The 15,788-nt window shown below is 45.3% G+C and overlaps 1 protein-coding gene across 1 annotated transcript in view; it reads right to left on the minus strand.

Moving 5' to 3' along the window:
- Positions 1-2,334: 2,334 nt before the first annotated feature.
- ITGA2 (integrin subunit alpha 2) overlaps positions 2,335-15,788 on the minus strand; it is a 113,783-nt gene continuing 100,329 nt past the window's right edge. The window contains exons 29-30 of the mRNA XM_014594040.3: positions 13,954-14,070; positions 2,335-6,440 (exon numbers count right to left, since the gene is read on the minus strand). Coding sequence (XP_014449526.2) covers positions 6,351-6,440; positions 13,954-14,070 — 207 coding nt within the window. The 3' untranslated portion in view covers positions 2,335-6,350. The remainder of the gene's footprint in view (positions 6,441-13,953; positions 14,071-15,788) is intronic.

Raw genomic sequence — 15,788 nt, forward strand, 5'->3', positions numbered from 1 at the left:
GCCACGACTCTACTGGTGCTTCTCACTCCTCCCCCAGGGCCCTGCTGGTGCCCCTTGCCACCTACCCTCAGCTGTCTGCCCTCCCCCAGCCCTTCTGAAGGGAGCCCCCAGCTGCCAGGGCTTCAGAGCCAGGGACCCAGGTCTGCAGCCCCCTGCCCCCAGTGGGAGGCGATGGCTGCTGCAGCAGCGCAGAACCCAGCTCCCCCCTACTGCCTGCTACTGGCTTGGGCAGGGGAGGCCAGCTCCCTGCCGGGGCGCACACTCTCAGGGAGCAGGGGGGACTCATGCCCCCCCCCGGATCTGTGTGTGGGGCAGGGGCTGGGTGCGGACTGCGTGTTCGGGCTCCCGCCATGCTGTCCTCCTCCCCCAAGGCCTCTGCAGCCCAGCAGTCACAACCCAGCGCAGCAGGGAACAGTGGAGCCACGCAAAGCTACTTGTTGCTGCGAGCTCCGTGCCACCTGCATGTGTGCCTGCAGTGAGGGCAGTGGCATAGGGTCACACTCCTCAAAGCTGCCACACACACAGAGGGCACATCACCAGGGCAGCGCGGAGCTCACAGTGACCAGCAGCTTCTCTGCACAGCTCCACTGTTCCCTGCTATGCCGGGTTGCACCCACTGGGCTGCAGAGACCCTTGGGGAGGGGAGCAGGGCCGAAGCCCAAGCCTACAGTAGGAAGCCTATACTCGCCCCCACCCCATGCACAGATCTGGGGGGCGCGGGTCCTCCCTGTCCCCTGGAGGTGTGCCCAGTGCTGGGGAGCCAACCCCGACCCCCAAGCTAGCTGCTTGTGACCCCATCCCTCTCCCCGCTGTGGCCCTGCAGCCACACACTGCAGCTGTGGGCTCCAAACCCCATGCAGTGTCTGGCTGGGCAGCAGCGCCAGTTCCAGCCCTAGCCCTGCCTAACCCTCTCCTTCTCTCTTGAGGCTCAATTTGTCTGCCCCCCACTGCCCCCTGCTTATTCAGAGGACCTGCTTTCCAGGCTGCCTGGGACCTTGTGCATGTAGATGCACATGATGCCCTCCCCCTGCAGGTTGGGACTCTGCCACCCTGCAGAGCGCTCATCCCAACACTGCAAAATCCACGGGCTTCTCCAGTAAAACGAGAAATCTGTGTTTGCCTCTGGGAAAAGGTGAAATCCATGGTTTACTCTATTTTTCCATGGCAAATGGAAATGGAAAACCCAGATCCTTGGTTATCAGCAGAGATGCTGGTCTAGGATTTCCCATAGGGTGTGATACACTGCAGGAAGATAAACCAAGACAGAACTCACGAACATTCATCTACCCAAAGACAGCAAACTCCTTTCCTCCCTCCCCAGCCAGCGCTTTCTCCAAGAAGTACAGCACTCTTCGCTTTCCCTCACATGTAGCTAAGTCAAGAGAAGCAATCAGTAGCTCCACACTCAAGGAAGAAGTGGGGCAGAGGACCCGAGGCCCACTGTCAGCTTGAAATGGGAACAGTGCAACCTACTTCAGGATGAAAGGGTCAAGGAGCTTTAGGACTATAATTATAGAGTGAAGAGAGTGAGTGAAGTAAGCCTGGAGAAGGTGGTGAGATAGACAGATGAGCATAATATTTTGCACTATGTTTTTTTTATCATGAGGGTTGGTAGTGCTAACCTGGTGCAAGCTTTGTTTGTATATTCTGCACCAATGTGAATGGTGATTTGCACTAATGTGGTTAAGCAGTACTGTTGTATCAGTGGCTGCAATCCAGAAAGGTTTTAAATGCAGCTAGGGGGGTCTACCTCAATCACGGGGGGACTTACCAATTTTCACAGGTTGATTGTGGCATAAAGTTCTAATCCCATCGTCGTTTTGCTGTGCTTGATTGGCAGAGAGGCCCTGGGGGAGGAGGGATGAGGGGGAAGCCGCCATCTTGATTGCTGGCTGCCCTTCATACAGCTCTGCCTCTCAGTACTGTTTGGTGGAGAGGCCAAGGCAGGGGCAGGAGGGACAAGAGGGTAGCCTCCATCTTGTCTGCTGCCCTTTGCACTGCCCCAGCAGCAAGGACTGCTGGCTTCCACTGGGGAGCTAGCATTTTATTTTTTTATTACTTTTTTCCCTTGATTTTGAGGATTTCATGGACAATCCCAGATTTTGCAGTTTCCGCAAAATTGCAAATTAAGTAGGTCCCTAAATATGGCCTGTTAGTTGAAGTGCTGAGCAGTGCACCCTCCAATACTATTCAGCACCTAGTAGCATCATAGCTTGCATGCACTATGTGCCACAGGGACAAAGAAACATTTGGTGGTTGCATATTACATGGATGTTTCTATTAGCGCGTTCTTCCTTTCAAAGGACCTGTTTGTCAAAGATTACACATTCCAAGTCCAAAAGTATCATTTATTGTTTACAACAGCAGTACCTAGGACATTGTTGTGCTAGGCATCAAACAAATACCCCAAAGATCTTACAGTTCTTTGTAGTACAGCTCTGAGTAGTCAACTGTTTATGGCAAGTATCACAGTCCAAACCGTATGTATTCTGTTTCATTAAAGACACATTTCTGAGATTTAGAGGATGTGGCACATACCATATAAAACCCAGCAGATCTGATTTTGATGTCAGCACAGGTTTACTGTGCTGTAATTGATTTCCTTGGAGTTACTCCAGACTGCTGCAAGCAGGAATAGAAGCATAATCTACATTTGGAACAGCTCATTACAGATAAAATACTGTTAATGAATCTAAAAAACCTTTATATACAATACAAAATATACATCAGGCTCCATGATTAGTTGTGGCTAGGCCAACACAAAAGTGCAATAAAATAACTCTTTACAAAAACTGAATTAAACATATAACTAATAAACACACCACACGTACAAAACTAGTTAATCGTAAGGGTGTAAGTGACAGGTGCATGCTAGTTGCCATCTTTCCCTGTGCTCTGAAAATGGACTTGCTAACAATATTATTTCTAGGCTAGGGGAAAAATCCCTTTTGTAAGGACAAACTCCCCCCCCCCCCCCCAGTCAAGGCAAAGTGAATTTAGTCACTCATTGCCTTCTGGACAAGCTGTTAAACTAACCAAAACCCTAGATACAGTACACTGACCTGCATATCGCACCTGAAGCTGGAAAGGAAAACTGGCTAGCAGCCAGTTTCCCTGCAAACAACACAAAAAGACACAAGTGGAAGATTTTACCATCTGTTCCATTGTTACATTTCTCCTCTGACTTTGAGTCCATGCCACTAAATATGTACAAGGTTTCCAGAAGTGTCTGAAGGCAGTTTACAAAATAAAATTTTGAAAAACTGTTTGACTGCATACATAATTGGCAGCAAACACTGTCAAGTGATCATGTTTAGGATTCAGATAGTCTTTTTTATCCTACAAAGTGTGATATTTTCTCATTTTATTTTGTTGAAAAATGAACATCACATATATTAAAAAAACAAGTCAGCTCTTGTTCCAAATGGAACCTCTACTGGCCAAAGGTTGTTCCTCATTGCTGACCGGCCATGGCTCAGTAAGTGAAGAGACTTTGAGTAGCATTTTCAAATGTGTCCCAGGCCCAGTTGCCAAAGTTGCTTGGACACTAAGGAAATCCAGGAAAGTAAGGATAACACTTTTAAATCTCACCAAGTGATTTTAACTCCTTGATTTTCACATTCATTGTGGGTTCTTGGCAATTTTGAATTTTTTCCAAAGTCTAACTGAATGTCAACTTTTAACACAGGGTCCCAAGTCATTTGAAAATGTTACCCATCAAGTAACTGCCTTGAATTGGAAATCATCCCCATTTATAACAGGGACTCATGAACAGTAGCATATCAGCCTACAGCTGGCGCTGACTACCTGGATGGGCCAGGCTTGCCACAGCCCAATTCCAACTGGCCTCAGTCATTTGGGCTACTCAGGAGGCTACTCAATAGCACAGAAGCCTTTCTGGGCAAGTACCTAGCTATACTCCAGTCTGGGTCCCTGTTCCTGGGCTGTTGACTTCTTACTCCTGACTCTTTCTGGGACCCTGGCTTCTAACTCCTAAACCCTGGCTTCTGACTCCATGGTTTCAAATCCTGACTATCCATGTTCTGGTCATACCCCTGATTAATCTCCTCATTTACATATCAGAGCCATAGGCAGCTAGAAGGTCAGCAATCTCAGCAACAACAGCCTTTCATTTCAGGCTTAAAAAAAGAGAAAGAAATCTCCATTGTTAAAATTTAAAATAATAAAGGCCAAGTACAGACAGTCAAAAAGTCTAAGTCTGAATTGATTCAACCTTTACAGGTTAGTCTAAGCTATGTAGATTGAACCAGTAAGCAAGTGAACAGACGTTCACTTCTGATTTTGAAAATGCAGCCACATGCCTGCAGTGGCCCAGACCAGAAGTCAGGGGTGTGCTACAGCATGCCTTCCTGCTCAGCTAGAGTAGACAGCTTGAGACAAGGCTAGCCTGCCTACCCTATAAGGGGACATTAAAGGGGAAGTGCAACGCATCCTGGGATGCTGGGGGATTGTGAGTTAACTTGAATCTGGAGGGGATCTGGGACAGAAGTTCAATAAACTGATTCAATCTAAATCAGTTAAGTCTGATACTACATCCATCCAGGTTTATCTTAAACTGGTTTCAGCCATTTTGAAAGCAGTTTATGCATACTGAACTTCCGTTGTGGCACAGATTTGAACTGGTTTCTGATCACTTATACTGTTTTATGTGTAATTTCTGTCCCTAACCCAAAGGTCTTGTTATAAATCAAAGGATATAAGGTCATTTAAGAGTGTTAACATAACTAACACAAGGTCACCTAACAGGTTAAAATGAAACTCTTTAAAAAATACGACACCATCTTATCGTGCACAAAATAAGTTAACTTCTTTAAAAATGTCATGTGACAGATGTTGGTGTGCTGCTTACTGTTCTACTGTGTTATCTAAGTACCCTTAAGTGTGTTGTACAAAATTGTACAGAGAATATATATATTTTCAGCTGTTTTTAGTCTCATTAGCGGCTCACTTTCTAGTGCAAGGGTGGGCAATTATTTTGGGCAGAGGGCTGCTTACTGACTTTTGGCAAGCCATCGAGGGCCACATGACAGGCAGCCCAGGGCAGATAAATATTAATTTTCTAAATTTTTTAGGGGCCCCGTGGGCCAGATAGAGTGGCCTCGTGGGCCGCATCCAGCCCCCAGGCCACATTTTGCCCACCCCTGTTATAGTGTCTCCTCCCCTATAATTCACTTCATGTTCTTACTTCTACACTACTATCCACTACTGAAATAAGGGTGAGATGATAAATGTCCTTCTCAGATGAGGAGCCCCATTACTGTCAGTTGGCCAGTAAGAGTTACGAATCCATGTAAAAGTTTTCACTACCAGTTTGCTTTCTGGACAGAGAACAGAAAGTCATGTAAATTCAGAGGCCACTGGCTCTTCCCCTTTTTCAGATAGTGAACAATAGAACATGAAGACTCAGTTTCAAATTTCAGTGAACTGATGGTCCATCTTGCCAGATAAGAATTTGAAACCCCCACTGTATCACAGGAGAGCAAGTCACAGTGGGTTTTCCAGCTCAGTTCCTCATTCTTTAAAAGAGGTAATATGTGCAAGGAAGCACTAGGTGGAAGCATGTGCCATTTAGAAATAGTTTTCCAGTGCAGTACGCTGTAACAGTTTAATTCTTGTAATCTTAGTGAAAAGAACAGGGACACGTTTTGGGGTGACATACCCATTCAAATGTTCATAATGCACAGATTGGAACTATCATGTGCCAAATCAGGACACAAGGCCCATTTTATGAGACATTCAACCTGTAGCTTTACAGATAAAAGATTCAGATTTGCTGCAGCACATCAACCTTTTCTCTAAAAGAATGTGAATGTAGTTAGTCAATGGTAAATGGAGAGTTTTTTTGTTCTCCTGGTCCTAAGTCAATATTCATCATGCATTCATTGTCTAGATCTTTTAGATAATTAAATTTTAAAAGTCATTTTACCAGAGGGCTATTAATATACAGCACTGATCAACCAACCAAATTAGGAACTGACAGTGTTCCACGGTGATCTGAAATCTATTTTGCTTTATGGAGCAGGAGGAAAATTCCTTGCACAACGTTACTGGATCTGTCAGTTCCCAAGGCTATTTTTTTTGCAAAGACGACAATACATAAGAAAACACTATCAATCTTTTTGAAAAAGAAAAACTGACCTGCAGTTGCTTTTACAATAAAGTATCATCTGTAAAATATTTCCAACGTTAAAAAAAATGTAAGATGTTTTCATGAAAAACAAGTTCAACAGTTATTCATCTTTAAGACCCTCCAGCTGAAAAACTGATTGGATTCCAACCACTCTTTGAGGTTCAGGTGGTTAGTCCTGTATTCCCCATTAGTGTCCTCTTCAATCTTTGTCCTTTGTGAGTTCTGTAATTTCATCAACATCTTCTACATCCCTTGCCATTTTTTCATACTGTCTCTTGAAGAAACCGAGCTGTAAAATAGTTTAACACAGGTTGTCAGCCATCTCAATTGTTTAATTTGTGCTGGAAGGTCATGCCAATACATGTCAGAGTTACTCTCCTTACATCTTACAAATATGAAGATTTGGAAACCAACAAAGGGTATTACAGGCAGAGGAAACATCTGTATGGGACCGCAAAGGCAACTCCAGCTATATTCTGTGGCTTTTATTTCAAAGGAAACTGCCTTGTCAATCAGCTGCATGGATCACTGCTGGGCTGCAACTGAGTGCAGAAGCACTGCACTTTGAAATAAAAGCTACAGCAAATAGCTGCTTGGTCTCTCCTTCATTCAGAAACTCTCTGTGAAGTAAGTCAGTTGTGAACCATCTCAAGATGAATAATCTGGATTCTACTGTACTAGGTTAAGATGATTTACACCAGGCACTTATTTATCTAACTTAAAAGTAGATTTTCAGCTGAAGAACAAAGAACCCTGGTAGAACATCTGTCAAAACTTTTTTGGGGGGAAGGGGGAGAAGGGAGACTAAAAGGAAATTTGAAGGGAAAATAGAAGTTTTCTCTAACTCACATTTTAAAAACTTTTATTTAAGAAGTGTCCAAACATTTTGAGGATTTTTTTTCATTCCTCATTATTATAAGAAACGACCCTCTAGAACAATGTAAGAGGGAAGAACAGCAAGGAAGATGCCATGGGGGCCTAATTACTATGACATCCGCTGAGAAAGTTACACAGTGCACAGGCAGTCCAGCAAGTTCTTGGAGTATGCCACAGATGACCTTTTGGCACAGATACCAACTAAAGGGAGAGGTCATCTCAATTTCTTGCTTACAAACAGGGAGGAATAGGTTAAGAATGGGAAGGTGGAAGAGAACTAAGGTTCCAGTGACCATGAAATGAGAACAGTTCAAAATCCTGAGAAAAGAAGGAAGGACAGCAGAGTTGCCTTTGCAGTCCCATAAAGACACTGGTGGAAAATCGGACTTTAACAACCTCAGGGAACTAGTATGCAGAATCCTATGGGAGGCAAATTTGAGGGGAAAAGAAAGCCAACAGAGCTGGCTGTAGCTTAAGAAGGTCTCAGTAAGGGCATAAAAGTAGACTATCCCAATATGAAGAAAGGCTAGGAAGTGCAGCAAGAGACTCTCCTGATTAAACAGCAAACACTTCAATGAGCTGAAACTCAGAAAGAAATCTTACAACAAAATAGAAAAGTGGCCATATTACTATGGAAGAGTATAAGTGTATGCCATGCACATGCAGCGAGAAAATGAGAAAGGTCAAGACATTAAGATACAAACAAGGGACATGAAAGGCAATAAAAGAGCACTATATATGTTAGAAGTAATAGGAACACTAAGGAAAGCCTAGGTTCCTTCCTAGATGAGGGGATTAATCTAATCACTGATGAAATATGTTATGCCTTTTTGTTTTAGTGTCATGATTAAGGCTAGTGAACCTAGTGAATCAGATGACAAGCTCAGTTGCCAGCAAGGAAAAAAAAAGGATATAAGCAGCACAGGGCAGTGAAAGAGCAGTTTAGAGATTATCTAAGGAAGCTGGATGTTTTCAAATCATCAGAGCCAGATGAGAAACATCGCAGAATACACAAGGAATTGGTTGAGGTAATTTGAACCACTGGGTATTGTCTTTGAGAATCCAGGGAAATCAGGTGAGATCCCTGATGACTGGAAAAGGGCAACTATCATACCCATCTTTAAGAAAGGAAGGAGAGGAGAATCTGGAGAATTACAGACTGGTCAGTCCGACCTCAATACCTCAAAAGATCATGGAGCATGTCATCAAGGAATCTATTTCTAGGCATCTAGAGGAGAACAGGGTGATCAGGAACAGCCGGCATGGATTCACCAAAGGCAGGTTAAGCCTAATCAACCTGATTTTCTTGCGTGCTTCCCAATCCCCTGTGCTTCCCTAGACCAGGCTGTACTATCCAATAAGGCTGTGTGAAGCTTCAGTCGCCGATTCAATTTGGCCAAGATTCAGCCCTATTCGGCGGCTGAATCTCTGAACCTGAATCAAATCAGGAGACCTGTTAATCTCTCCGAATTGAATCAGAATCCTTCGAATTGATTCGGAGAGATTCGATAATTCAGACATAGACATAGCTTTAAACGTTTTGTCTATATACCTCAAGGCACCAGGCGGCTCATGAATGCTGAGATAGAGGGGTGGATGGAGCGTCCCATGGGAGCGTTGTGGGGGGGAAGGTCCCCAGTGCTCTCGGCAGCAGATCCAGAAGTAAATCAGAAGCACTTCTGGTCCACTTCTGGGTCCGCCGCGGAGCACGTGGGGGACCACCCCCCTACTGCCCACCCCCCGTTTGGCGACTAGTGCATCCTGGATCGGGGGGGCACCCTCTGTGGCTGATCGTTGAGCTGGAGGGGCATGGGAGGGGGTCCCTTGCGCGCTCGGTGGCATTCCTGGAAGTGGACCAGAAGTACACCTGGTCCACTTCCGGGTCAATCGCCAAGCATGCGAGGACCCCCCCACCCCGCTGCGCTGCTGTGGGATGCTCCATCCGCCCCACCATCCCAGTGTTCATTAGCTATGCATGGTACCTTGAGGTATGTAGAAAAAACATTTAAAGCTGTGTCTATGGCTGAATTGCTGATTCTCTGAATCGGCACTGAATCTTCTGATTTGGATTCGGTCAAATTGAATCGGGACAGTGATCCAAATCAACGAATTGAATCACTGTCCCCTGAAGCATGCTGAATCTAAATTGAATACGGCCCGCTTTGCACACCCCAACTATCCCCCTTTGCAGGCCACGGGTTGCTGATGCCTTATTTAAAGAATGGGACAGAGTGCATGCTTAGCAGATCTGCAGATGACAAGAAGCTGGGTGGAGCTGCAAACATTTTCAAGGATAAGATCAGGATTCAGAATGGTCTTGATAAACTGGAGAAATGATCCAAAAATAATCAAATAGGACACTTGTACCTGTGATGAAAATTGGCCATTTTTTCAGTATAATTGCGTCACACTGGACACAAGGGGGGGGGGGGGTTATGATTTAAATGATGGCACCTGGCATCCCCTGGGGCCACCCGGGCAGGGTGCAAGATGTGCAGGTGCTGCCTCAGCTCACAGGCAGCACCAACCAGATCCAACTCTTCCCTGAGTCTGCGTACTAGAAGCCCACCGGGTACTGCTCCCTGTGCGGGCTCAGTAAAGAGTCTGATCTGGTGGGTGCTGCCTGTCAGCTGGGGCAGCACCTGTATGGCTAGCATCCAGCCCAGGTGGCCCCAGGATGTGCTGCCGCTGCAAAGGGAAGGACTGCCCCCCCTTACAACTCAGGGGTTGCACAGCTTAGCAGCAGCTCATGCAGACAGGCTCCGCTGAGGGGGAAAGAAAAAAGTGGCAATGAGCCTGATCCTTTTTTTTTTTTTTTTGCTGTGGAGCCTGCCCCCCTCTCCCGCAGCTGCAGTGCAGGAAGAAAAAAAAAAGATCAGGTCCCTCACCATAATAGTGATGGAAGCCCTTAAGTTGAAATGGTGGGTTTTTAATCATCGCAATTAAAAGCCCACCGTTTCAATACTGGGGACTAAACCCCAGTCATGTGTACAAACCAAAAAATTCAGTAAGGATAACTGCAAAGTTTTGCACTCATGATGTGATGGAAGAATTACATGTACAACTACAGGCTGGGGAACTACTGGCTAGGTTGCAGTACTGCAGAATAGGACCCTAGGTTTATAGTGGACCACAAACTGAAAGTGAGCCAACAGTGTATTGTTGTTGCAAAAAGCCAAAAGGATACTGGACTAACATTAAAAAGAGTGATTCCTCCACCCTATTTGGCACTGGTGACATCAGGAGTAATGTGTCCAGTTTTGGGCACACTTCAAGACATGAACAAATTAGAAAAAATACAGCAGAGAGCATTAATACATGAATAGAGATCTAGGAAACATGACTTAGGAGGAAAGGTTGGAAAAACTGGGATTATTTCATATAATCGGAGAATCCTAAAAAATTAAGGACCTCAGAAGGTCATCTAGTCCAACCCCCTGCTCAAAGCAGGACCATCCCTAACTATACCATCTCAGCCAAGGCTTTGTCTAGCTGGGTCTAAAAACCTCTAAGGATGGAGATTCCACAATCTCTCTAGGTAACCTGTTCCAGTACTGTACTACTCTCCCTGTGAGAAAGTTTTTCCTAGTATTTAACCTAAACTTCCATTGCTGCAACTTGAGATGATTGCTCCTTGTTTTGGCATCCACCACCACTAAGAATCATCTAGCTCTATCTTCCTTGGAACCACCCTTAGGTTGTTGAAGGCTGCTGTTAAATCTCCCCTCAGTCTTCTCTTCTGCAGACTAAATAAGTCCAGTTCCCACAGCCTCTCCTCATAAATTGTGTGCCCCATCCCCCTAACCATTTTCATTGCTCTCCACTGGACTCTCCAATTTGTACACATCCTTTCCGTAGTGGGAGAGCAGTTTAGAGATTATCTGGACACAGTACTCCAGATGTGACCTCACCAGTGTTGAATAGAGAGGAATAATCACTTCTCTCAATTTGCTGGCAACAATTATGCATCCCAGTATGTACTTAGTCTTGTTCGCAACAAGGGCACACTGTTGGCTCATATTCAGTTTATTGTCACCTGTAACCCCTGGTCCCTTTCTGAAGGGCTGCTGCTTAGCCAATCAGTCCCCAGCCTGTCCCAGCGTATGGCATTGTTCTGTCCTGAGTGTGGGATTTTGCACTTCTTATTGAATTTCATAACATTTCTTTTGGTCCAATCCTCCAATCTGTCTAGGTCACACCTAATCCTACCCCTACCCCTACCCTCCATTTTATCTGATACTCCACCCAGCTTGGTGTGGTATGCAAACTTGCTGAGGGTGCACTCCATCCCACCTACCAGATTGTTGGTGAATGTATTAGACAAAACTGGCCGGCTGCCAAGTAGACAGAGAGCCCCTGATTACTACCCTTTGAGCCCCATGATCCAGCCAGTTTGCTATCCACTTTACATACAGTCCATTCATCCAACCCATACTTCCTTAGCTTGCTTGAGAGAACGTTGTAGGAGACCATATCAAAAGCATTGCTAAAGTCAAGGTATATTGTATCCACTGGTCTTCCTGCATCCATAGAGCCAGTCACCTCGTCACAGAAGGTAGTCAGGTTGGTCAAGCATGACTTGTCCTTGGTGAATCCATGTTGAGTGTTCCTAATCACCTCCTCCAAGCACTTAGAAATGGATTCCTTGAGGACCTGCTCCATGATTTTTCAAGGGGCTGAGGTGAGGCTGACCCATCTGTAGTTCCCCAGATCCTCCTTCTCTTTCTTAAAGGTGAGCACTATATTTGCCCTTTTCCAATCATCTAGGACCTCTCCCAACCACCATGAGTTTTCAAAGATAATGGCTAACAGCTCTGCAATCACACTGGCCAAGTCCCTCAGCACCCTTGGGGTGCATCACATCTGTCCAGGCGTGGCTGATGAACTCAGACTGGTGGGGTAGATGGAGTGTCCCATGGAAGGGGGGGGGGGAGGAGGGGGAGGGTGTTACAGCCAGTTGGGAGTGGGTGGGTTTGCAGCCTCCCTGCTATTGGACAGAGTGTCTGGCCGGCTGCACCCCCTGCCCCGCCCTGCCCCCCCAGCCGGCTGTAAACCCCACCCTGCTCCTGGCTGGCTGCAAAACCCATACATCCCCCCGCTCCCGTGGGGAGATGGGGACCAGTCTCAGTACACCAGCCACACCTGCTTCAGGCCTCATGAACTTGTACACATCTAGGCTTTCTAAGTAGACCCTAATGTGTTTGTTAACCACTGTTGGCTGCTCACTTCCTCCCCAAACTGTGATGCCAGGTGCAGTATCCTGAGAGCTGACCTTGCCTGTGAAGACTGAGATAAAAAATCATTGAGAACTTCATCCTTTTGCACATCATCTATCACTAGATTGCCTCCCACACTCAGTAAGGGACCCACACTTTTACTGATTTTCCTTTTGTTGCTGACATACCTGTAGAAATCCTTGTTACCCTTCACATCCCTTGCTAGCTGTAACTCCAATTGCACTTTGGCCTTCCTAATTTCATCCCTGCATACCTGAGCAATACTCTCATATTCTTCCCTACTCATTTGTCAGGTTTCCACTTCTTGTAAGCTTCCTTTTTGTGTTTTAGCTCACTGAAGAGTTCCCTGCTAAGGCAAGCTAGTTTTCTGCCATACTTGCTAGTCTTCCTACATATTAGGGTGGTTTGTACCTGCACCTTCAGTAAGGTTTCTTTAAAGTATAACCAGCTCTCCTGGACTTCTTTCCCCATCAGATTGGCCTCCCAGGGGTTCCTATCCATTAGTTCCCTAAATACATCCAATCTGATTTTCTAAAGTCCAGTGGAATTAGATAACAGTCTTCAAACATCTGAATGGTGTTATACAGAGAAGGAGAGACTCTTCTCTGTAGCTGCAAAGGATGGGAGAAGAAGCATAGGTCTTAAATTGCAGGTTGGATATTAGGAAATACTTCCTCACTATGAAAGTAGTTAGGCACTGGAACAGTCTACTGAGAAAGGTTGTGGAATCTCTATCCTTGGAAGCTTAAAAGCAATTTAGATAAGCACTTGTCTGTGATGTTTTAGACAGGGAAGATCCTGCACTGAGCAGGGCTTTGGACTAGATGATCTTCTGAGGTCTCTTCCAGACTTACTTTTTATGATTCAATGACAATGATGAATTTTCCACCACCAAAAATATTTTTTAATTCCCAACTACTTAGAGCTGCTAAAGCCAAAACTGATTTTGCTTTATTAGAACATAATTCCACAGATAATAACTCAAGCTGCATTTATGAAACAACTGTCTTCCTTTGGTTTATTTTTGAAGCTATAAGGGTGCTTGTATGTGTGATGTCATTAACGTACACATGACAAAAATGTCAGTTTGCATGGCTTAATGGTGTCATTGTGTACATGTGCAAGACTTTTGGGGGTTTTAAATGACTTTGCATCATTGCAAACTAAACTACATCTGAGTGTATTTTAGTTTGCAATTTTGCAAATTGCAATGATCAACTGTCAGATTGCCCCCCGGCTGTGGGAGAGGTAGGCAGTCCCCGCAGCAAAAAAAGGATTGGCACCCTGGGGGTGCCACTGCAGAGGGAGAACTACCCCCCCCCCCCCCCCGGCAGAGGCTGCTCAGCCCACTGGCAGCTCACCCCTCAGCTGTGGGAGAGGTGGGCAGGCTCCACAGGAAAAAAAAAATGGTCAGACCCCTCCCTGCTTCTGCCTTTAGCAGGTGCCTGCTGAAGGCAGAAACAGTGACGGGTCTGTCCCCCTTTTTTTTTTTTTGGTGGATCCTGCTGGGGGTGAGCTGTCTGTGGGCTGAGTAGCCCCTGAGCTACAGGGGCCCCTGGTTATTCCCTCTACAGTGGCAGTGCCTCCCAGGGGCAATTAAAAACCCACCATTTCTATTTAGAGGCATAGGAAAAAACCTTGGGGATTAAACCCCTGTCACAGGTTCAAGTGCCCTAAATGTCTACTTACTTTCCATAGAAGAGCAACCAGTGCTAACAGCAGAATGAGCCCGGCCAGTATACTTCCAATCACAACACCGACTGGTATCTCTGCTTTCTCATCAGGTTTCATTATTGTAACTGGAATCTGAAAGAACATAGGTTGTGTCTGTTAATATTAACTGCATTTAAAGGAGATCTAATCCAAGCTTGTATTCCTTTGGAGAAACTGCACAATTTCCAAGAGTAAAGGCTGGCAGAATGCCCAAGACTATTGCCCGATTCTCTGGTGTCAGTAACTATTTACTCATATCACAGTAGTGCCAACAGCCCCAGTCACGGATAAGAGCCCTTTATACTAAGTATTTTGCAAACACATAACAAAGAGATGGCCCCTCACACTCTATAGGACCAAGAGTAAGAAAGATCTTCATTATTTTCCCCTCCTTTTACTAGAGAGTATCTTTCTGTAGAGACTTGGCACACTGCCTGTGGGTGCTGCACATGGCACTGTTGCTTGATAGTCATATTCTAGGACACTTGCCCCTGGAACTGGGGCTATGTTTGTCCATGTCCTTAAAACACAGACCTCTACTAATTCAGCTAAATAACTGATGGAAGAGTCCCCACCTGAACCATCATGGCAACACCACTCTAATCCCACTACCACTTTCCAGCTGATGTCTATCAAGGTGAGCTAGGTCAGCTAATTAAATAGGCATGTACAATTGCACCTCTACAGATAGTAATATAATGTTTACAAACTGCCAAATCTTGTTAATATTAATCTTTGTGGAAGCACGTTTTGATACACTGGTATTAACTCTCGCAAAAAAAAGATGGCACTGTATACTCTTAGAGCTGCTTGCTCTCAGCACTTTCTGATGCAATTTGAACTCAAGCTTTCTGGGAAACTCGCACCGACCTGCTGCCTCAGTGATTTAAGATTTACTGTTGGAAGCCTGTTGTATGCTGTACTGGGTGGGGCTACGTGTATCCATTTCACGGCAGTAGCCTTTGTGCTTTTTAAAACAGAATGGCCACAGTAATGATTTTAGCAGGTGAATAGTCTGAACTTTGTCCTCCAACTGGCAGCCCCTTTTTAACTGGAAAAAATCTGAAATATTTCCCACACAAATATGTCTAAAAACCTCTTCCACACAGCAACAAAGGATAAATTCAGTTCATTTGATTGCACTGAAACTGAGCTTCTCTAATGTACAACAGGACTCAAGCTATTTTATATTCACATGTGGTTCAGTGACAACTGTTATGGACACTAGAAGAATACCCAAGTTGTCAACTTTTAAAAGCAGTTCAACTCTGAAAGGTCACCATGTGAAAGCGGCACTCTCTTAAAGTGACATTGTGACCTGCTTTCATGATGGCACAAGGCTGGAACTGTATATAATCAGGTACCAACTATCCAGGGGAGCAAACTGCAGAACAGTTACATCCCCTCCTCTGCACTGGTGTGTGGGAAAGGTTGCAGAGTAGATGGTCACTGTGGCCTGCCAGGGAAATGTGCCCTGTGCCAAATGGAGACTTCCACCCTAGAGCAATGGAGGGAACTCATGTGCTCCATAGACAGCACCACAACACAGTGACCCTTGCCCAGGTGTCAGGGTGTATTCAGAGTTCCTATAGGGAGAAGGATCTACTGAGCAAGGGATGAAGCCGTTGCCTTCAGTGACATGTTTTCCTTCTCTTGAGCCGTGTGAAGCCAACACAGCTCAGGGAGTGTTAGCAAGGGTCTATTCTGTTCTGAATATTGTGAACAAAGTCCCACCTGCAAAATCTGTATGGCTGATGCATGAGCCAGAAAGTATCTAGCTTGAGTTTCAAAGGCTGTGAAGCAGAGCAAAT

This window comes from Alligator mississippiensis, chromosome 3, assembly GCF_030867095.1.
Source record: "Alligator mississippiensis isolate rAllMis1 chromosome 3, rAllMis1, whole genome shotgun sequence".
Classification (NCBI taxonomy): Eukaryota; Metazoa; Chordata; order Crocodylia; family Alligatoridae; genus Alligator; species Alligator mississippiensis.